Here is a 22,767-nt window from a genome sequence, read left to right on the forward strand (position 1 = left end):
ACATAAATTTGTGTTTTTATGGATCGAATTAATCTCATTGCCGGTGCCTTGGTTGAGATTTGCTGCTGCTGTTTAAAACAGAATTTCTCAGATGTAGCAGAGGATGGGGAGGGAATTGCTCTCTTTTTTTTCCCCCTTCAGAAAACCTTATTTTGATACCTCAAATGACACGCTGTGGGGGCCCATTTGGAGGTTTATTTCCTCACAAAACAATAACCAATCTGAAGCGTCACAGCAACACAATACAGAGAAACAACCCTTTAAAAATCTGAGACATAACTGAAAATTATTTCATAACCCTCCACCCCCCCTCCACCCCCCCCCCCCCCCAAAAAAAAAAAGAGTGGGGGTGGAGGGCCTTTCATTGGCCTGTTATTTTTATTGTGGCAGTGCAAAATGAAACCATTGGCTCCAGCAGGCTCAAGTACAGCTTGTATAGAGGCAAAAATCAATACAGCAATATCAGAGCAAGACTTATCAGGGGTTCGCTTCTTCTCAGAGGTCACCGAGGAGCAACTGCATTTAAGTGGGGAATTCAATTGTGAAGCATAGTTTGGGACAAGCTTTGCTGGGTATCTGATTAGGGACAGCTGGGAGGTTGCAAGGCAAGGTAAAGTTACAAATGACAACCGCAAAACACAGCTAGCTTTGCAGAGGGACCTACGTTTTCTTTGTTGCACATAATATGGAAACAAAATCTATGAAAGTGAATGCTGACAAACCCATAATGCGCTAAAATGCAGAAAGAATTCAGTCTCCATACACGTAGCTACCCCTCACAGAAGAGTCTTGATATAAACTGTCATAAAATCCATCATAGACTATTTAGTTTGTGTAGGTAACTACACAAATGACTTTATATTTACTAAGGCTTGAACTCAGTTCAACTGTTTATTCTTGCAATACTCCCTATTTCAGTACACATTTTAAAGGTTTTCAAAGCCCAGAAGCCTCAGCTGGAAGAGATGTAGAAATACAGAAAGAGAAAATAACAAGAAAACATAGCAAAAAAAAAGAAAGAAAGAAAGATATTAGATTTGCAGACCCGAGGACAGCGAGTCTGTTCTTTGCTCAACATGCCAGGCTAGGAATCAGGACCTGTATGCTGGAGAAATGTAGAAGGGATAGGACATGGTTACAATAAGAGTACGTGGCCCACGGCCACAGCAGAAGGCTGAGGCAGCGCAGGATCCTTTGGGGCCATCGTGTGCAAACTGACTGCCTAGTCTGTCGATCGGCCAGTCTAGCAACCTACTGTAAGATGCTTTTACTTGTATTGCTGCCAAATGCCCAAACCTGCATACACTGGAATAAAAACAAAAACTGCCTGTATTACCCTTGCAGAACTTAATCATACTCTAAGAGTCAGTGCTGATGATGATAAGGTCAAATCATGTAAAACAATACTGTGCAAATGACTGACACTTGGCGCTGTATGAGCAGTACAGGTTCAGCCGAATAACATGACAATCACACAGGAAAGCAGTCTAGCCTGTGATTGCCATGTTTTGCTCTCTTCACTGTATAAATGCTCAAGTGCACGAGCTGTGCCTCCGCCCCTGTGATTGACTTTCTGCAGTCTTAAGGGATTCTACTTTACCCAAATGTAAGAAAGACCCTTCCTTGAACCTTAAAAAAAAAAGAAAAAGAAAAAAGAAAGCATCACATTTTACTGCCAAGTGGGGGCCAAGGCTTACACACAGTGAGCCCTTCAGGCCAGCACCTCTCAGGTCTGTCTGCAGCTTTTAGTGCTGGCAGGTTCCTGAGAAATGATGGTGGGAGGGATGGAAGAGAGGGGAGGACGCCATATTCCTGTCATTGGCAAAATACACCCCCAGTGGGAGTATAATGGACAGGATCTCAGCAGGACAGGAAATGATTTTGGTGAGATCTAGAAAGAAGAGTCGGGGGAGTGAAGTGGAGTTGGACTCGGGAAGGAGCAGCGAGAGGTGCCTACGGGTCAGGACAGAGTTGGCCCGGTGGCTACATGTGAATGGCAACGTTTGTACTGAGAGCTAGGAGGAGGAATAGGAGGAGAAGTTAAGACACAGAGGCAAGCCCATCGTTACACTGAGATGTACAGGGATAAATTAACACTAGGCTGGGGCTAGCCAAACTGTATGTGCAAAGCAGTTAACACGCTCCTGAAACTACATCTGTATGTGTCTCTATGTTCCCAATTAGCCAGGGTTATGTTTGAAAAGTAAACATTTGTCTTCTAGATTTACTGTGACAGATTCTACAACTTGATGGTTTAAAGTAGCCACTGGATCAGCACCTTTCCCACCACTTTTACCGCTTGTTTGTTTTTATTCAACATATACACAGTCAGAGCATACCAATAACAAGTCAAGAATTCTTATCAAAGCAGTCAAAGCTACTGAAATGGATAAAGTTGCCATGGGTCACACAGGGGGAAAGCCAGACTCATTTTGCAAACATCCTTCATCCTTATTAAAATATAATTAATGATATATTTTTGATTCCAATTCACTGAAAAAGCTGTACTTGCATCTTTAACATAAATTGTGGCAAACGATTTTAGTGTCTATGAAACAATTTTTGTTTGTGTCTATGAAAACTTCCTGCGCCAAGCTGGTGAAAATCACAGTTTATATACACATTCGTATTTTTTTTAATTTACGGGTAATTCAGTTTTCTTCCGTAATAAAAATATTTTCAATGGTCATTTTGTGCTCATGCCTGTGTGTTTGCCTAAACTGCGCAGCATCTTACCTCAAATTCTGCATGTTTATGAATGTCTTCGGCCCTCTGTCGGCTGAGGATGAATTCAGCTTCGTTAGCCACACGAACCAGGTGGTCCTTCATGGTGTGACTCAGAAGCCTGAGGGCAGATGGGAGAGTGGCCATCAGTACACTGCAATACTGTGTAAGATTTATTCCTTCATTAACATAACAGCTTATAAGTCATTTAGCCTCAAACCCTTCGTAATTTCACAAAATCCAGAGCATCACTGTATTTAAAGCTTGTTTAAACCTACAGATAAACCCACCATGTAATATCCATGAAATATTGAAAAGGAACCGTGCGAAATAAGCAGAAAATCTAATTTGAAAACCAACCCAAAGCACATTTGTCTTCTACCTGGGGTGCAGGTGTTAATTGATCTGTTAATGATATGCATCTGACAAGAGGGAGGATCTCTGCCTGTGTTGCTACATATGTAGTCTACCTCCCTCTTCTTATCAGTGTTGATGAAACATGCATGTTATGTGTGTGCGCGGGTCACGGAAACCTCTCCGCAGCCCCACGGGTCAGGACTGTGCAAAGTGGAACAATAACAGACCGGTGGACAGAGAGGAGAGGTGGGGGCAGGCTGGGACTGGCAGCGGGATGGCTGTAACCTTAGCCTCCAGTTTCAGCACAGTGCAGCAGGGGAGCGGAGGCACTGGGGCCTCTGCAACCTCCGAGTCCTTATTCCGGCCCCACTATCAATAACCTAACCACTGGCCCTTCTGTATACCGCACCAAGTTAATGATTGCACATGTGGTCAAATCCTGTTAAAATAGGGTTGTAAAATTCAATCATATTAAGCACGTGCCACTTTAGAAGAACTTTTAAAATCTTGTTGGAAAGAAAATTCAGGGAAAAAGTAGTTTGGATGGAGCTGCACCAAATTATTTTCTTTACTGACTAGAAATGGTGTAAATCTTATAGGCAACTAGAATTAGGGGCTAACAGGTCAGGTTTTTACAGAAAAAGATAAATTTACTTACATTAACTGTTGTAAGTAGTGAAAACCAAACAATATACATCTCTATCTCATATAGTAACTGTACTTTTCAGGGCATGAGCTGTATTATAGATTAACCATGTCCAACTTCTGGGTGTTTTACATGAAAGGAGATACAAACTACACTGTAAGTAATTGACAGCTGAATAATAGAAAATCCATCATGTACATTGACATAATGAATATTAATTAATTATGCAAAAAAATTAGGATGTTAAAAGGAAAGATTAATCCACATCATAATATAGCCCGATCCCTGAAAAGTACAGCATACGTAGGATGGTTTTCCACTTCTGAATCTATTTTCCCAAAGAAAAGCATCACATACTTAAAACGTGGATGGATGGATACATAGATAACGTATTAAGAATATCAAGTATATTAAGCTTAAAATTATTATATGTCACAAATGCCAAAGTTGTTAATAGTTGAAGTACATTTTGGGTTGGCTGCGATTTGCGTGTATTTCTTATTTGTTTATCCTCCTATGAGTCTGTAATAAATAAAGATTGATTGATTGAAAAATTATATTATATATTACATGTATCATAAGAGCAAAGTCTGGAAAGTGATTTTCTAACACTTTTTTAGACAAACACGTCAAATGATAACATTGCTATCTCATTTGTGTTACTTGGGATTACCCTCTGCCAATTCTAAAAGCTGAGGATCAATAATAGAAAGTGTTGCTCTACCAACCTGAAACTGATAAGAGTGTGAATACTACAAAAGAGCCAGAGTAAGAAGGGTGACCTCTTATTAGCAAAATGAAGCTTCATATGTGAACAGGTAGATATGGTAGCCGGCAGATAAAGGCTCAGGCAGAAAGACCCGAGTGGCAAATTAAGAGCGATTTCCCAAGTGTCGCAGAGGAACCAGCACTCAGAGCTCCTATCACCTTCTACCTAAACCCTCTACCTCTCCCCAAGTCCCACTGGGATAAGCAGGTATTGAATGGAGCCTTGAACGCAGCGGTCCTCCATCCTCACTCCCCTAAGTCCCTCTGCGCTTTTCAACCATTGATTGTTGTCTTGAACAGCCACCATATTGCACGGGCCTTGAGGATCTCGGGTGCCCGAGTGGAGGAGGGGTACGACGCGATCCGAGGAAGGTGAAATTGGAAAGTGGCTGATGAATGGAGGTTGGAGAGATAATTTAGTGCTGCTGCAAGAAGAGAGGCAGGTCGGAGTTACCTACCTGCCTTCGTTTACCAGCTCGATAAAGGCTAAGCCGGCATTCTTCTGGATGGAGTTCTGCCATTCCTGCAACACAAACATCAACATGTTACTGATGCAACTTTTTACAATAGTACAGAACTCTGTTGCTATACATTAGCAGCAGCAAGAGGCAAAACTGATACGTTTACAAGATAAGTGAGTTTTTCTTAGTCTGGGTCAAAGTGAATTTAGTTTGCACAAAAACAGTAGCTCCATGTAAAGCTTTTAATCCCACTGACTTACTACTTCTTTACAAGCCCCTAATATCACATAAAACATGATCCAAAAAGGATTAAGAATTGCTTGGATTAGCGCCGGCTGCATAATATGCAAGCCCACCATTGCGCAGCAGTGAAAGAGCCGTGTTGAGAGTGCATTTATCACAAGTAAATACACACATTTCTTCCTCTCTTTGACTAGCGTTATGGTTCGAGGTGTCAGTCTAAACAATCCAACCGCAGCCGTGTGCGCCTTATATCCTCAACTTCGAAGGGACAACGAGAGAAGGGAAACTCGGCCGGTCATCGTCTCTCATGTTCTGTTCCACATTTCAACACCTTCAACGCAACCGTCAAAAGAATAATAAAGCAACAAGGTCACGGGGGGCTGTCTGAAGCTCACAGCCCTTTTCCCCCCCCTTCTTCCTCTCAGGGGAGCTGGAGAAAAATGCACAAAAAAATTCTCAGGTTGGAGACCTAAACCACCAAACTACTCTTACAAAAATCATTATTCAAAGCTTGGACTTTTTTTTTCTTTTCATTCTTAATATTTTTGTTAACCAATATTAAAACGTGCCATCAGTTGACAAATGTTTAACAGTTACTACTGTGAGAATAACTGTGATCCACAATTTATTCAGACTTGGAGACACTTTTATTCCAAAGTAATCAAAACTACTAATTTTTATCATTTCCATTTAATCGTTTCACTGAGACACAGAACAGCTATGAAGTGAAAAACTTGCGTATAAGCCTAAACTCGGCTGTCATCATCTCTGGAGCTGATAGAGGAAATCGTGTGTTTACACAGAGACTAGCTTTTCAGTAACCCTTAGAGAGCCCGCAGGGACATGAATATCAGCGCTGCGAGGAGGAAGGAAAGATCAGTTTACGAGAATTTCTAATACACATCCACACATATCTGTGGGTGCGTCGAGATTTTCTCACCTGTGCAATTTTTAAGCACAAGCCCATCAAAACTAATCACATGGCAGTCAAGAGTACCGTTCTTCTGAAACGCCTGTGCACCATCACTCTGTGCCCAAGTGCACGTCATATACAAAACAACCTTACACTTAACCTCAGTTCATAACTGCTTTTTGTCCTGCAGGACCATATTGGCATTGACCGTGTTTACAATACATTCCAAATACAAGAGGGCGCAGAGGGAATAAGAGTCTGGGCGAGGGAGTGGAAACAGCGTTTCTGGGAGAGGGTTTTGTGGCTGAGGACTGCTTTGGAGGAAGCATGTCAGAGCAGCCTTGGGGCCTTCTAGCTGAAGCATTGACTGTAGTTGAAGGACATTAACCATGAGTGTTAGCCTGTGGCTGTGTGGATATTCTAAACTGATCCAGACTGTGCGAGCTGGATTTCAAATAAACACCACAGGAAGCAGGGCTGTAAATAGAGTCGTGCTCTGGAGAACCAGAAAAGCGGTGACATAAAATTTCCTTTATGCCTTTAAAGCCTTAAAGATTTTCATGCCAGACTCTAGAAAGTAAAAGATTATCCCGAAGTAATAAAGACTGGATCTGAATCTGTGGCCGGGATAAGCTCTACGTCTAAATTAGGCTTGATGAAAAGCGTAGAGACCATTGGCATTTTGGGGGACATGGACAAAGGTGATAGCAAGACTAATGGTGTCATTATGGGCAAGAAATGGCTCCTCTAGTTGAATTAAAAAAGCAGTGACCCTGATCTGAGGGACACCTTCCAGTGACAAAAAGGAAACAGGGACAGGTCAGTGATAGAATATTGGATTTTGGCTGCCCTGGTCAGCAGTGTCACAGCTTTTATGGCTGCGATAGGGGCCGTGACCACAGCGCTCCTGATGAGAGGATACAAGCAGCCATTTGTGACCTCTCACCTTTAACCTGACCTCCTAACAGATGATAGGACACGCGAGAGAGGCGGCCGATCTTTGATCCTGACTTTAAAGTGATCGAAAGAGAGAAATCGTGCACACGTTTAATGCACTTTACTGGCGTTTATGTTTTGCTATGCATGAATCTGTTCATGAAAATGCCTAATGTCTAAATCTCAAGTCAATAAGACAGCTCTGTTTGCTCTGCGTTCCATGATGATGGCATTGAGTCTAAACACACATGCCATGCACTTCCGTCATTACAGCTGATTATCCATAATCAACTTCTAAATATACCACTACCACTGGTGAGAAAACACAGACCTCCTGAGCAAAATCGCCTTTCAAACATCAGGCTCGCCACAACACAAGGAAAACATTTTCCAACACCGAAGAAAGAACCGTCTCAGCTCTGTCGAAATAATAAATAAGTCAGTTGTGCTTTTTGGTGGCATCACTCATAATCACAAGTATTTGTTGATCTGAAAGGCTAGGGGAATACAACTTTAGATGAGACGGCAAGAGCATAAATCTGCATGTCATAAGTGGCAGAGCAGCAGAAGCTAAATTAAAGAGGCTAAAAGCTACTGATTTTTCCTTTCCTTTTACTCAAACGCCTCACTGTTTAATGTCTTTTTTTGCCACATTAACTGAACAGTGAGAGAAAAAAGTCAACCAATGCAAATAAATGCACGCATTCAAAGAAAAAAAACCCCAAAAAAAATAAATCCAAAAACGTTTTGATCACTGGCATGCTGCTTGCAGGTGGCGGCAGCCAACTTTGTCACTCTGATTTGGACATTTGTGCGAAAAAAAAAAAAATCGAAGAAGAAGAAGAAAAAAAGAGGGGGGGTGGGGGAAAGACAAGGAAACAAACTGAGATCTAAATGTTTATGAGAAGTGACCTGATGTTAACAATGACCAAAGACAGAGCCTGTGGATGCAGAAGTCAAAGCAAAAGAAAAAAGAAAAAAAAAGGCTCTAAAAATATACTGCTCTTTAATCTGATTAATACGGAAGCTTGGTAGTTTGTTATTAATGCTGCGTCTGCTGCGCTTGTGTGTATGAATAACTTAACACTGGTGTACATTTTCAACAATCCACATCTGCATGTTCAGATGCTATCTGCTTAAAGAAAAACAGACACTCGTGTTGGTGTTTGCGAGATCAAATTCACAACCCAAGGAATATTTACTGATGTCCAAATATTTATACTGCTCGGTCTCCGAGAGCTTCATGGGCTCACACTGTCATGGCTATACTAACACAGAGTGAGAAAGCTAAGCCTAAAGCCCCCATACCCCAAACAGACAAATCAAAACACATGTTACAACCACTTGAACTCTGCACGAAAAGTAAATGTAAGGGGAATACATAAATATATACAGAGCATTTTATAAGCCAGTGGTATGTTATTTAAAAACAGACTTTTTCCTCTTTTTTTCTTTTAAACTTATTCTGTAATATGATATGCAGTTCAGCTGGTGGATTTTAATGGTGTGAGGAGAAAAGGAATATTTAAAAACACCATATGCAGCCGTTTCAGGTCCAAATCAAACACATGTTGAAATGAAATCATCACCTCGTCCAAATGTAATTTTTATGACATTTCAGTGCAGTAACGCACAACATTTGTATAAATTTTCCAGAAAACAAAACATTAAAAAAGGAGAAAATGAACAAAATGGCAATTCTTGGGCCTTTTATATGCCCCACTTCTTCTGAGGAAGCTCTGCGGTGTTGCAGGAAATGTTTTGTGGGATAGTACAGTAGCAGTTCACGGCCCATTGCACAAGGACTGCAGGATCAACCGGGACTGGCAATGGCAAACCATGGACCGAAAAAGACACACATAAACAAAACACTGTTCCCCAAACAAACTTTGTTTATGCACCACTAATTATTCAGGAAGCTAAATGCACAAAATAAATGGTAAATACAACTATAAAAAGAACTGTGTACGCACAAGGCGATTTGTGCAATCTCCAAGTTAAGGATTTGGGAATAACACAAGGTAAAGATTCCCACTTTAAAGCTAAATCATGCCAAATATTTGAACCTCTCCCGTCCCAGATCATAAACAAGGGCGAGTGAATTCCTACTAAAAATGTGCGCAAAGACGACGGGTCGTGATTTTAACAACAGGTTAGCTGAGAGAGGATAGTGAGGGGAAAAACAGAAGCACATTCCAAGGTCTTATAACAAGGGACCTGACAGGTAAGAAAACACTGCATTAGGAGTGCCTGTCGGGAGGGGAGGTAAATTCATTTATATGAAAGAAAATTATGTTGCGTATAAATAACCAGCCATTCGTGCGACTTGAAGCCCAGTTCACAGTAAAATCCGCCTGGGAGCCAAATTAAAAGCCACTCAATATTTTTAGGAGTCTCCTGCCTGATTTTCTCCTCTCAGCTAGACTTCACTTCCTGTCAGGAAGCCCTCCTTGACCCTAAGCTCCTCCAACACAACGCACCCCGCTGCCCCCTTTGCGGCTGCATAGTTGGCAACGATGGGGAGTCTGCAGAATTAAGTGCCAGTTGGCGTTACTGTGTTTTCTCTAAGCCTCAAAGGTCGGCGAAACTTTCAAAGAATATGCAGCATGATATTGTCCTATGAACTAGAGAGTAATGGCAGCGACAGTGAGCCTCGTGGCACAGCTGTAAAGGGGCACTGGAGCAAAGCGTGGGGTGAGGGCCAGCAGAGAGGGAGGGAAAAAAATAACACTTTGATTTTCACTGATCTTGAACCTTGCGTGCCTCTTTAACAGCACGATGGGGTGCGGGTCTGACTGTGCCGAAAAACAATGGAGAAAGTATTTTTTTGTCCCTTGGTTTCATCACATTCCTCACTTTTCTCTCAGCTCCCCAAGTGGTTCATTCAACACGGCCTGCGTTTGATCCATCGCTTATGGGAGAGAAGAAGAAACAATGTTCACTGACAGAAATAAATGACTATTTGAGCAACTCAAACATGGGACCGGCTTTCACAAGCGTAACTTTTAAAACAAACCTGTTACATAAAATATAAAGTGCACAAAAGTAACCGTCAAGGGTTCAACTTCCCCGTTCCCTCGTTTCTCACATTATGCTATTGATTTTCATGAGCGTACACTCCCGAACTGTTCCCCGACTCCGTGGGTTTAAACTTCTGCGCCCAAGTCGCTCTCCACTTCTAACCTGGAGGTCAGAGGGTCAGAGGTCAGGAGCAGCCAAGTGTTTGGGGAAGTCAATGTCTTTCTCCCTGCAGACTGAAGGAGAGGTGCCCATCTGTTAAACAGGTTAACTTTGGTGAGACGGACTGGGAACATATGATGATGCACAGTCATTGGATTAGCGGGTTAACACCGATGTTATTGAATTACAATTTAAGGATTATCTGCATCAGTGGCCAAGACAAAACGCTTTACTTAAATCAGAGATTGACAGGCGTCCGAGAAGTGTCAATCGGGACCAAAGTAGTGGATCAAACAACAAGAGTATAGAGGTGGTGGCTGCTAGCATGGCCAACCATATATATCACAGATATATAGCTTTTGAAAGAATTTTGGATTCAGGAAATGGGACTTACAAAATCTAAAATCCATCATACGGGACATTTTTCAGTGTGTTTTTTCTTTTTCCCACTGACACTGTTAAAGCAGGTTTTTCAGTGCTTTGTAAATTAGGCCCAAACCAAGCCTCTGACAGCATAGCAGAGCCACCTGATGACCTCGTTTCAGTATTCAGTTTCCCCCTATTTCTCCCTCTTCTGCACCCAGTCTTGACCATCATGAAACCGACACTCCACGAGCCCACAGCACACTCACTCTCCCTCCCTCTCTTCCTTCCACTCCATGCACAGGATGCATTTCTGATAAATGGCAGAAGGATGGATGGTCTGACAGAGGTGCCGGACAATAATGGCTGATCTACAGGACACAAATGCAGCTACTGAGAAGATTTATGAGCCCCTGCTCATCGTAGACTGTCCAGTATCCAATGAGATGATTTTTCAAAGCTCTCGACGGATGGCAGCAAGCACAAGGAAAAGCTCTCTCTCTCGTCCCGGTGCATTACTTATTAATCAGATATCTTTGGTAGAAGCGAGTTCAAAAACTGCACCGGGGAAGCGAAACGTTGACTGCGAGTACGACAAAAATGGGAAGACGAAAAAATGCAAGAGGAAAGCAAAGTTACTGAAAAGAATAAGGGGTGTGGAAAAAAGTGGGAAAATATTTTTGGCGTGCAAGATTCGCATTTTATGTGGTTGAATGAGAAAATTTAGATCATATTATATAAAAGTCCACCTTTGAATGAGCCGTCACATAGAGTAATGGCTATTTTTATGACAACTGTACTGGAGGCTCAAGTTTGATCTAATTCACTTATTTAAACTTTATAATTGTACTTAAGGTTTAAAGTTGTGCATAATTAATGTTTTGGTCAGTTTGAAATTAGAGGTGGATACCGACACAAGCCGCTAGCTGTCTGCAAATCATCACCGCAACTAAATTTGACAGTATTTACAGTGTTGGTGCCTCTGGGAGCATTTTATACACATCACACTGGCTTTTATTTGCTGTTAATTGTACAGAGGGACCTTGTGCTTAGTGTCTAGTATTAGTTAAGATTCATGGGAAATATATGTGAATTGTACCTATAAAGTTTCTGGATGCAGCTCACAAACAGCTGATAACTTCTGGCTATATTTAGTCACAATTATGATTTTAACTAAAGGCTTCAACATGGAAGTCCACAAGCCAATCATTTGTGGTACAATGTTATATACATCTTTTATATACAGTTAGTTTTTGTTTAACTAAGAGTGTAAAAAAAAAAATCTGACTCACTATTCGACTTTTTATAGGTCAACAATTAATCTCCCATATCCTCCCAAATACACAATAATGCGAAAGTGTCAGCTGTAAGCCTTTAAAGACAATAAATACTGAATAAATAAGAACACAATTGACAGTCAGCCTTTTTTCCCCCTATATTGAGTAGTCCTCAGTAGTGGTTAAAGCCAGAGTTTATGATCATTAATCCTCACTTTGTATATTCAGCAGTGTGTGAAGATCAATATTACAGCTGAGAACAAGGGCAGTATGCCACCCCAACAGTTAATGTCTTATCAAAATGGTCCTTTAATTGGGAGCGCTGTTGTACTCGTCTCGAAAAGGGGTACCATCAAACAGCGGTTTACAATCCCCTCCTCAATGCCAAGCTGATGTGGCCGCCAATGCAACTTTCATAGGATCCCTGATTAAAAACTGCTCTGCAGTCCCCAGCCTCCTGACCCTTCACCCTGGCTCCACTCCATCTCAAAGCTTGGGAAATTAATTAAAATTTCACAGAGATGGTATCGCGTCACATCTCTGATGAAGGCATGGGGGTTGAGAGGGGAAAGAAAGAAAGAAAAAGAAATCAATCAAAATCATCTCCATCTACTCGCTCCACTGGTTGACTCAAAGGCGGGGGGGGGGGGGGGGGGGGGGGTTGTCACAAGATGGCCACAGAGGCACTTCCTGTAAAGAGAATTGAGCGCTTCCTGTGCCAGAGGGCCCAACAAACTTTGCTAAATAACGTCATCAATCACAGCACTGGCCCACTCTCCCTGGCCCACAAGGAGAACCAACACACACATAATTATACATTGTAATTTAGCCCAGAGGAAAGTCTGTCCCTCTTTTCCTCTTTTCCCCTGTGAGAGGCAGTGCATTGGCCCTACCTTTCTAGGCCCCCCTCCTCTTCCCCTTCACACAACAATAAAATTACATTTGCATTAGCTGTAAGAGAATTTGGTTGGATGATTTATTGATGCAATCAACACTATGCTGTCCAATCCCTGGTCCTCCGACTGAAACAGTGTGTGTGTGTGTTTTGGAAATTGGGTGGGATAGCTTGGAGCTCAGAGAAAAAGAAGAAATAGCCTGGGCTAGGGACCAAAGAGGGGGAAGCGTGGCATGAGCTGTGCAGTGGAACAATCACCAAGATTCTGCCTTTGATTAGATTAGCATTAAACAACACCCTGACAGATATGACAAATAGGTGCATTAGAGCCTGTCATTCTTCTCTCTTTGGTTTTCTATCTAGCTTTCATTCCCGCTATTCCGTCGTCCCTGGACATTACGGGGCTCACATTCCCTCCCCGAGTCCCACTAGCCCCAATCTATGCATGGCCACTGACATCCAAACAGATGTGTAATCTGACTGTATTAGCTTTTTTTTTGTTTTTTTGTGAAGAAGTAAAGTGAACTATAGGAACTAAACAAACGTATGGAGGTTAAAGGGTGCAGGAACGAAACGACAGGAGCTATTTCTTTAGGAAATGAAGCTGATAAAAAAAAATACAGGAGAGTGGAGCAGTGAGAGGGGTGTCATTAATCAGATGTGCTTTTGTATTATTGGAAACCTTGTTTTTTTGTGTGTGTGTCGTTTTTTTTTTTTATGAGGTTCTTTAAAAACGATAAAGATGCACACAAACACGGCCTGGGATGAGTTATTATCTACTGTCCTTGTCACTGGCTGTGTATGTGAGGGCAACTTCTTGTTTATTTATTTCTGATGTACTATGAACATAAGTGTTTTTCAAGCAGAATACACAGACTAAATTCACCCTAAATGTAAAGCTTACCGTGTGCTGCATTTATGGTCTGCACATGGTAAAGCCCTTCAGTAGCTTTCTGTCTCTAAATGCTAATCAGCTGTCCTGAAGTGATGTATTGACAACCCCGATCATTGATCTGCCCACGCCTGCTTATGATCCCTAAATTAGTATTCATGAATCCAGCAGCAGCTAAATAAACTTGGCAACAAAACACCCACAAGACAACAGAGAAGAGAGGGATAATCAATGCAAAGCACCATCAAATCTACATTATCCCTCCTCATCAGTTTGGCCCAGGCCACAAGGGCCCCGCTCAGGTCAAAAGGTGATGCGGACAGGTCGCCCACCCTTGACCCTCCAACCAATATTTGCAGCCAAATATACCTTCGCTCTGCCCTCACGAGGGGAAGGGTGAATATGGAAAGGTAGACAAGGTAGGGTGGGGGAGAGATAAGGCTCTGTGGATTTACTGCACTCAAGGTGAGGCTGATAAATCAGCCTGCTGGAAAAGCAGAGCGCAGGCCTGAGGAAAGATAAAGATGCCAGACTTGCCTGGGAACACAGAAGCATGACAAGCTCCACCACTGAGCTGCTGGACTTCATGCACACCAGACCTGGAGAAATATAAAGTAAAGGGAGTCAGACATAATGGCATATGAAAAGAGAAATAAAAAGAAAAAAAGAAAAAGTTTTGTGTTTGATTTTAAACAGCTTTCTGGATTTCTGTGACAGCACACGCTAACCATCAGGGATTACCTAACCTTGTGCCATCTGCAAGGGAGCGGATAGTATTGATGGGCCTAATGAGCCGACATGATGTTACTGTAAACTAATACATATTTGGGCCTTGTATTACAGGCCTGGCGTGGCTAGCATATGTCCCATTGATCCCTAATGGCAAGCCCTGGGCTTTTAGAGGGCAGGGGGCCGCTAGAGTGTCCAGAGTGCGCTTCAGCGGATGTTTCATGTGTCTCCGTGTTTCACAGAGACACATGTAACATCACATTCGTACAAACACACATGCATGCACATACAGCCCCACCCTATTTTTCCAGCCCCCCTTACAACTATCAATCAACTTTCCATTTTGTTTGGTGGCAGCAGACATCCCAAACACTGCTATTAGTGGCCTGGCCTCTGACCTGGCCCCCTGGAAACCTTCAGCACGGCTACCGGCGCAGCGCGACTCATCACAATATTGGATTAACAATAGCCTGGACATATTGTTGCAATTAAATAAGAATCCCTGCATGGTTGAGGTTTGTGAGGATGATCTAAAATGATGATGTGACTTCTAAGGAATTTCCATAATTTTCTACTCACTGGTGCCCTCAATAAGGAGCTCTTGTCCATGGCTGCCCAGCAGAGTGCGAGAGAGGAAAGGGGCAAAGTCCACAAAGATCTCCCTCAGCAGGGGAGCCGCCTTTTCAAGGGCATGCTCCAAACGCTCTGAGATACTAAAAAAACAAAACAGACAGCAGACGGAGTAATTTAACAGTAATTGGCCAAAAGGCTAAACAAACTCTTTGAAAACTCACAAAAGATGGTTTTAAAAATACACCGTCAGCAAAAATGTGTTTTTAATATGATGAAAATAATATGGAATAAAGACAAAAACAATAATCAGAGCATATGCATAAATAACTGATTGTGTAAGCGCATGTGCATAAACAGCTGATTGTGCATGTGTGCGAGAGAGCGAGAGAACGAGAGAGAGAAGATGAATCACCTCATATTGGGGGCTGTGTTCTGGGTCACAGGGGAGAGTGGGGGGACAGATGGCAGGCTAGTGCTGGCTGGAACCTGGCCGCCTGCTGCAGGGAGAAACCAAAGAACTCTGTTATTAGTCTGGATGTTGGACAAGAATGGGACACACACACACACACACACACACACGCGCGCACAGCAATACATTATATGACCAAGGTCGCACCATAAACCTGTGAAGAAACATGCCTCTTATGAAATAATACAGAGGTCTCCATTCAAATGTATAGAATAGGTGGATTTATGGTTGAGTATGTGGGGGTACAAGTATCATTTTATAGTTAGATAGTGGATGATGTACTCTGAGCACAATACATCTCCCATAACAGTGTATAATTCATTGGGTTTGATGAGAAAAGTCTTTCTATGTGAAAGGATGACAACACTTTATCTTCTGCTTCAGTCACACTTTAAAGATGAATTATTCGTAGATGGAAACAATATATGTTAGACAAAAGCTTAAATATGAAAGAAGTATTTATTACAAGTAACTCCATCCATTGTTATTATTCTATTTTCATGTTTTCTTGTTTCCCCTCATTAAGTCATTACATACCAATTTACCCCTCAGGGCTGCTTTTCTGACCGTTTCATTATACAACTAAAAGGTGCTTTACGACTTCATTCTGGAGACAGAGGCACATGAGGTACAACGTCCGCGTGTGATTGATCTTGCAGTAAATTCACTTCCCTGTGGCTCATAAATAAGCTAATGCCCAGCTGAATATGGAGGAGGGGGATTCCTCTGGTGTTTCAGTGGGCTTGTTTTTCCAGCCAGGACAGTCTCCGTGCAGGGATAACTCTTCAGGAATGACACAGTGTAATGTGCACTGGAATGTGTGTGTGTGTGTGTGTGTGTGTGTGTGTGTGTGTGTGTGTGTGTGTGTGTGTAAGGTGTTAAACAGCGCCATGTGGACCTGGTGAGAGTATCCCTCTCAAGCTGAAGTAGCTCCTTCAAACAAAGAGGAGTAAATGAACGTCTCCATTAGTCCTCCCACTGCCCCACTAAAACACACACGCACACACACACACACACACAGCATATTTACTCAACACTTCTCAGTGCCATCAAGCAGTCTGTGCATACGGCTAAGCTATAATTATTTACTAGCACACACACGCACCCAAAAGTCCTAAAACATAATCCACATACTCATGTCAAACCCTCCTCTCTTAAACACACAGACAAAAAAAAAACATTACACTTTTACACAGAAAGGGGACAAAAACTGCTGATTTATGTCACTTATGAATCAACTAAGATAGGTATGACTTTAATATATTGTTTTATTCAGTCACCATTCACCTTATTCCTCCTCCTACTGGAGTTATTGTAATACTGGGATGTCCCAGTAGCCTGTTAGTTAAGACAAATGCCAAATAACTAATGTCTACGTTTGATTTCCCCCCCCCCCCCCCCCCCCCCCCACTTGAATGGTCCCTTGATACATGAAACCCACCCTTTCCAAATGCACTCTATTGCATCTCTGTTACAGTTATGCATGATCCAGTGTGATTAGTACAGTTTGTTTTCCAATTTTGAAAGTTTTGCAAAATTTGGCTCTGTAGTTTCTGCGTAATCCTGATGACTAACCCATTACATTTTTGTGTAGACTCACATCATTTTCTTTGTAATTGCACAATGGGCCCTGGCACTGGCAGAGCACCGCCCTAAAATTGTCTCAAATGTTTTTATTTTTTTCACATTCGATACTGCCTTAGCTTTTTAAATAATTGAATCAGTGTTACTCATGCTGTCCTCCAGCCTGAAGAAACTGGATTACACTGTGCAAACACCATTATTCCATCAGACATACAGAGAAGCACGATCTCTAAATAAATATTGACTTTCTCCTCAGCAGACTCATCCACCCTGTGACTTAGCTGCCCTCGCTGCTCTGCCAATACTGCAGTCCGGTTTTGTGTTTGTGTGCTTACAGGCTGCAGAGTCTGCAGAGGTGCTCTGGGAGGCGTCGCTAGAAGATACCACAGAGACGCTATCGATAGGTGTCCCACCAGACACGGAGGCGGAGGCGGTTGCCAAGACGGGGGTGGAAGTGCCTGGAGATGGCATCACGCCCGCTTTCTTTGGTGCAACGATGACGCTTCTGTAGAGAGAAGAAAAAGCACTTATTATCAAGACTCATAGATCAACTGGAAGAAAATGCTGATGCTGCCAATTCACAGAACCCTTCATAAGATTTTTGCACACAGCATGACTAGAACAACACCACAAACTTCACTGACACATTAGAGTAGAGGAGTAATTATGAGCAATTTAAACAAGCAGAATAGTAGCCAAAGCAGCCCACTGAACCTTACCATAAAACAGGACACCTGATATAATGTCTCAATTTAAAAAATTGTTTTATTTGGACATTTCTACTTTTAATTAAATACATTTTTCTTTAGTCAACAATTGACTTTGAGAAAACTTGAAGAAACTACAGTTTGGCTACACTGAAATCAAGCTTCATCTAAAACATCTTTAAGTGTGCCGAAGTGCTTTCTATCTAACGTTCACCCTCTGATGAATGCACTGGGGTTAAGTATGTGAATACTACTGAATACTTTTGCAGACTCTAACAGCCAGGAATCAAACCATCGACCCTCCAATAGCAGATGATCTCTACCCCCTAAGCCATAGCCACCCGTTTTATTAGATGTCATCTTCTGCTTTATCACATAACACCAGCTGCATGTTATCTGACATTAATACAACTGCTTCTATGATGCCTGATATTTAGTCTACCAAAGCAGTACATTTATAATAATATACTTCTATAATATCTCAGTTATTCTAGAAAACATTCTAAAAAAAGTGATTTTTTTTTTTTTTTGCTCAAATTCAGGTAAAGAAGGAAAGAAAGAAAAAACATTTTGAAATGAAAAATGTCCTGATAGACTTGGTTCTTACATTGGCTTTGCCTTAAATAAGGTTAGCGTCCACACTTGATTTTAAAAATGACAACTTTAAGTTGTTTGTTCTAAAAATGTAAAAAAAAAAAAACTAAATATAACCAATGTATCCTTAGACACAAATCCTGACATTAATAAAAAACAACTGCCAAGCATCACAAAAACAGCCAGATTAAATATGTACATCAAGTTTCTCTGTAACAATGATGCTGCCTGTTGAGAGGTCCCTCCTGTGGAGTAACAGGAAATGTTTCTCATAGTGATGTGGTACAAGTAAGTGGAGTTCAATTCTCATCCGGCGAACAGCAGATGCGAGGAGAGCAGCATGCAGATAAGCTGTCAGTTTAGACCAGGGCTCTGACAGACCAGCGGCCATATCAAAGAGAGCCTGGCCTTGCTTATCAGTGCTGACATAGGAGAAGCAGGGTCTAATCCCTGGCTACTGCTCCCCTCTCAGAAACACAACCCAATGCAGGTTTTAACAAGACATGCAAGAATACGTCAAATTTGAATATGCAATAAAAAGAAGAGGCGCAAACACAAGAGCTTGCATACATTCCTGCATGTCCCCAGTTTCAGAGTGTGTATGTGCATTCTTTCCTGCACACACACACACACACACCCACGAGGATAGTTTGCTCTCTGTACTGCAGACAGATACCTGGCTGCTGTGTCAAAGCATGCGCTCAGCTGATTTAAGGCAGCTGATCAGATCTATTGTTACTAAAAGTTACTGTAGCTGTTAAATCTTAACAGCTTTGAGGAAAACAATAATAACTGTGTCAGGAAGGCTCGACAGATGGAAGGTCCACACAAGGTCCACGTGATGCATAAAACCCGAAGTAGTGACAGAAGAGAATGAAATCAGTATTGATAGGCAAGAAGAGTGGAGATAAAAGTATCTGGTAATTTTTTTTCTGTTCAGATAGTGAGGGGACAGGACGGTGGTATCAAGAAGCAAGGGTGGCGCTGACATGAAGCACCCTGGGTGTCAAAAGCAGCAGAGATGGAAGGAGAGACACCCCTGCTGAGTGAAGGCTAAAAGTGTGCGTGGATGTTTTCAGAAATATTTTAATGCACACACATGAGTGTCCAAATAAATGCTCAAGTGCACGGGTGTGAAGAAGTCTGCCAGTGAGCATGTCTGCATATGTGTTTGGCCTTCCATCTGTTCCTCAGCAAAGGCTCAGTGAATTATTCAGCAGGTCATTAGCCACACTTATCATGAGTGGGCCGCCCCAGTCGATTAATCAGCAGTCAGCGGCCCCACTCAACCCGCAAACAGGAGCCCAGGGCAGAAAGTGTGTGTTTGTGTGTGTGTGTGTGGCTGAATTATTTAGAAGGTCTAACCTACTATGGCTAAATGCAGCTATGACTCCAGTAAACTCTGCTATTTCAGGTAAAACAAGTGAGACACCGAATAACAAATTGTCTCAAGTTGCATGTACATAAAAATACTCTTCTCTGGAGACTTTACCTCAGACTGACACGATGGAGAGAAGAGTGCACCCCAGCAAAGCTTTGATCATAGCTTTCACTATGTAACAACAACACTGACCGTACGCACACAAACACATCTTCACCCTATGGAGCTGCGGCTGGCGGAAGTCGGTACCTTGATTTTATCTGTGATCTGTAAGTGTGAACAACATCAACTAAAGTGCCCACAAAAACAACTGCCTCATTAAACCAATGGAAGACACTGGTTTAAAAGGGGGTAAACCGTTCTTTGTTAATTATCCAAAATAGAGTGAAAGACACATGTTTACACACAGTAACCAAGGAAGCATAAAAAGCTATTATTAACCGTAATAAGAGTGCGCCGCTCACAAAGCCCATATCTTAACATCTTCAAGTAATCCTGGGTTTAAAGACAGAAGACCTGGGGAACTCCCTTGTCCTTTGTTTATACTATCAACTGAGTTTCTCTTGTGTTACTTGATGTTAAATAATCTATTAAAAATGGAGATGATCGAGAGCAACCATCTAAACTATGGTATTAAACATGTGCAAAAGAGCTCGGTCTTTATGTTTGTCAAACAAATATTAAAATAAAACATTAACAAATCTCAGTTGTGGTAACCAGACTGCATATTAGACCTCGCTTTATCAATTTCAAGGTGTTATATACTTGCAGTTTTCATTGGTGGCTCAATTCTTTAGTAAATGATATATGAAAAATCTTTTCCCAGTTTAATTTCTACTGTCTTGTAATCACAACAATATTTGACAATTTTGTTAAAGCAATGTACTAAAAACAATGGCAGATATTTATCATTATGTCGTGATTCGGATATAATATGGATCTTTGCAATTAACACTAGCACATAAATGTGTGATTTTTATTATACCAGCTAAAGTGGGTTCAAGCTTCCTCAAGGTACATCACTGCAGGTGAACTCCAATGCAAAGTGACAACGTCTTTATTGACTGACTTTTCTAAAAAGGTAGGCCTTGACTGAGAGCTGCGCTCATGCCTGACACGCTTACCGCCAGCAGTACATTAACAACATTTAATCATCAACAAAAGTCATCTGTACATCAGCTCTCACATGCATGCAAAGCCTGCTACCAGGAATGCAAACAACCGCACCATGTATATCCCACTGTCTAACACTCACATATTCTGCCGAACCATGAAGTCTAAATCACAGACTCGTACAATGACACTGTTTAGTTCTGGTTAGTATCAGCAAATATTTGCAGACTGGCTGTCATAACAGGGGCATGGCTGAGAAATGCATGGGAGAAATCCAGCACGTCTCCACTAGTAAATAAATCTGCAGGGATACTTCACCCTCTGACCCGCCTCCAGTTTTTATCTGGGAGATCCCGGCTTTTTTCATACATTGGTCTCATAAATCCAACCCTCTGGGCAAGCAGAAAGTTGCCATGTTTTGGCAGGAGATGTCAGTGCAGAATGTCAGCTCTGGCTTGTACTCGTGTCCCTGGAAGACTTAGTGGTTAGCGGGAGATGCCGAGCGGTGATAAAGTCATTGCAACAGATAATAAACACCATTGGAACATATCTACATGTGTCGAGAGGTAATTGGTAAGGGTTGAGAGACAGCGGGGTGATAAAAAGCAGTAAACCGAGAATAAATATAGGCTTAAAACCAGAGGATGACATGAATGGGAGGGGTAGTTTTGACTCGGAGGCATCAAAATAACTTGGCACACTGACAGACAGTAGTGTGTGCAGGACACACTAAAGGCTGAAGTGACTGATCAATCAATAAAGCCAAACATTTGGTGGTATCCACTTCTTTTAAATTCTCTTCAGTCCCAATGAATTGTTATTGTTAATAATAATAATAATAATAATAATAATAATAATAATAATAATATATAATCATACATTATAGACCAAAGAGTTCATTGATTTTTTTCTGCTTAAAGAATAATTCTGGTGATTGAATATTGTGTGAATAATATGAATAAGATGCTGGTTTTCAGTTTAAAATAATATACAAGTCTGGACTTGTTAACCTCCACCTGGATTTGATATTAATTTTTTTGTGCAGATGTGCAAGTGATTAATAAAAAGGTAACTGGGGTAAAGTCTACTGTCAGCGTGCCCTGCATGAAGAGGCTCCCATAACCAGCAAGTGAGCTGTTAGTCTACGTTCTCCAGCTCTCCTGACGTCTTCTCTGCCTACTGAGTGTGCTCAGCGGACAGGAGCCAGTCTAATCCCCCTGATATGAGGAGCGCCCTGAGACCTGACAAAGCATTCCTCAGATAAAGACACGCGATCACAGAGATGCCGTGGAATTCCCACAGTTGGGGGGCAGGCAGACTGACTGAGTGTGAGCGTGTTTGTGAGTGACAAAGAGAAAAATGTAGAAATGTTTTCTTTGGTGCGTGAGAACTTTTGACTTGACACGCTTCCCCGTGACGGCTTCCTTCTCCCACTTCTCCCATCTCTGTGCCTCTCCCTCTTTACCCTCCCCACCCCCGCCAAAATCGAGCCGTTTGTAAAAGTCTATGTGCGAAACAGCGCTCCAAATGCAAACCAGACCAGTAACCATCCTCCCTCACCTGAGCCCGTCTGTAACTTCAGTACCCTGCTCTGCTTTTGAAGCCTTACTCCTGACTGTTCACCCCATACTGCTGGAGATAATGCAAATTATATACATTTTTTTTTTTACTCTAAGAAAGGAGGGAACCCCTTATAACTGTTAAACAGGGACAGACAAAAGCTTTCCTCAAAGCTTTTTCTCCGTCTTAAAACAATTTTTTGAAAGGAGGAAGTCTGCATGAGGTGAGGACCTTAGTAAAGAGAGAAGTCGTCACCAACAAAGACTCCCAGTCCAAAGAGGCTTTTGTTACTAAATGCTTTTCAAGATCTGCTAAAGCCCCCTCTGAGGAAATAAAGCAAAGATGCATTCAAGGTTTAACTTTCAAAGGTCTCCCGCAGTCATGTTGGGAGTAAAATCCTGT

At 41.9% G+C, this 22,767-nt stretch overlaps 2 protein-coding genes across 16 annotated transcripts in view; one reads left to right on the top strand and one right to left on the bottom strand.

Moving 5' to 3' along the window:
- The window catches only part of lrba (LPS-responsive vesicle trafficking, beach and anchor containing), a 175,305-nt gene that overhangs the window by 96,015 nt on the left and 56,523 nt on the right, over window positions 1-22,767 (bottom strand). For all 15 annotated transcript variants that reach the window (XM_085161769.1, XM_085161780.1, XM_085161772.1 and 12 more), the window contains exons 30-35: window positions 17,346-17,515; window positions 15,370-15,454; window positions 14,964-15,097; window positions 14,193-14,254; window positions 4,954-5,018; window positions 2,737-2,845 (exon numbers count right to left, since the gene is read on the bottom strand). In XM_085161769.1, the coding sequence (XP_085017895.1) occupies window positions 2,737-2,845; window positions 4,954-5,018; window positions 14,193-14,254; window positions 14,964-15,097; window positions 15,370-15,454; window positions 17,346-17,515 (625 nt within the window). The remainder of the gene's footprint in view (window positions 1-2,736; window positions 2,846-4,953; window positions 5,019-14,192; window positions 14,255-14,963; window positions 15,098-15,369; window positions 15,455-17,345; window positions 17,516-22,767) is intronic.
- Window positions 1-22,767, top strand: part of fhip1aa (FHF complex subunit HOOK interacting protein 1Aa) — a 200,920-nt gene that overhangs the window by 67,670 nt on the left and 110,483 nt on the right. The gene's annotated exons all lie outside the window — the stretch shown is intronic.

The sequence above is a fragment of the Neolamprologus multifasciatus genome, chromosome 6 (assembly GCF_963576455.1).
Source record: "Neolamprologus multifasciatus chromosome 6, fNeoMul1.2, whole genome shotgun sequence".
Taxonomy (NCBI): Eukaryota; Metazoa; Chordata; class Actinopteri; order Cichliformes; family Cichlidae; genus Neolamprologus; species Neolamprologus multifasciatus.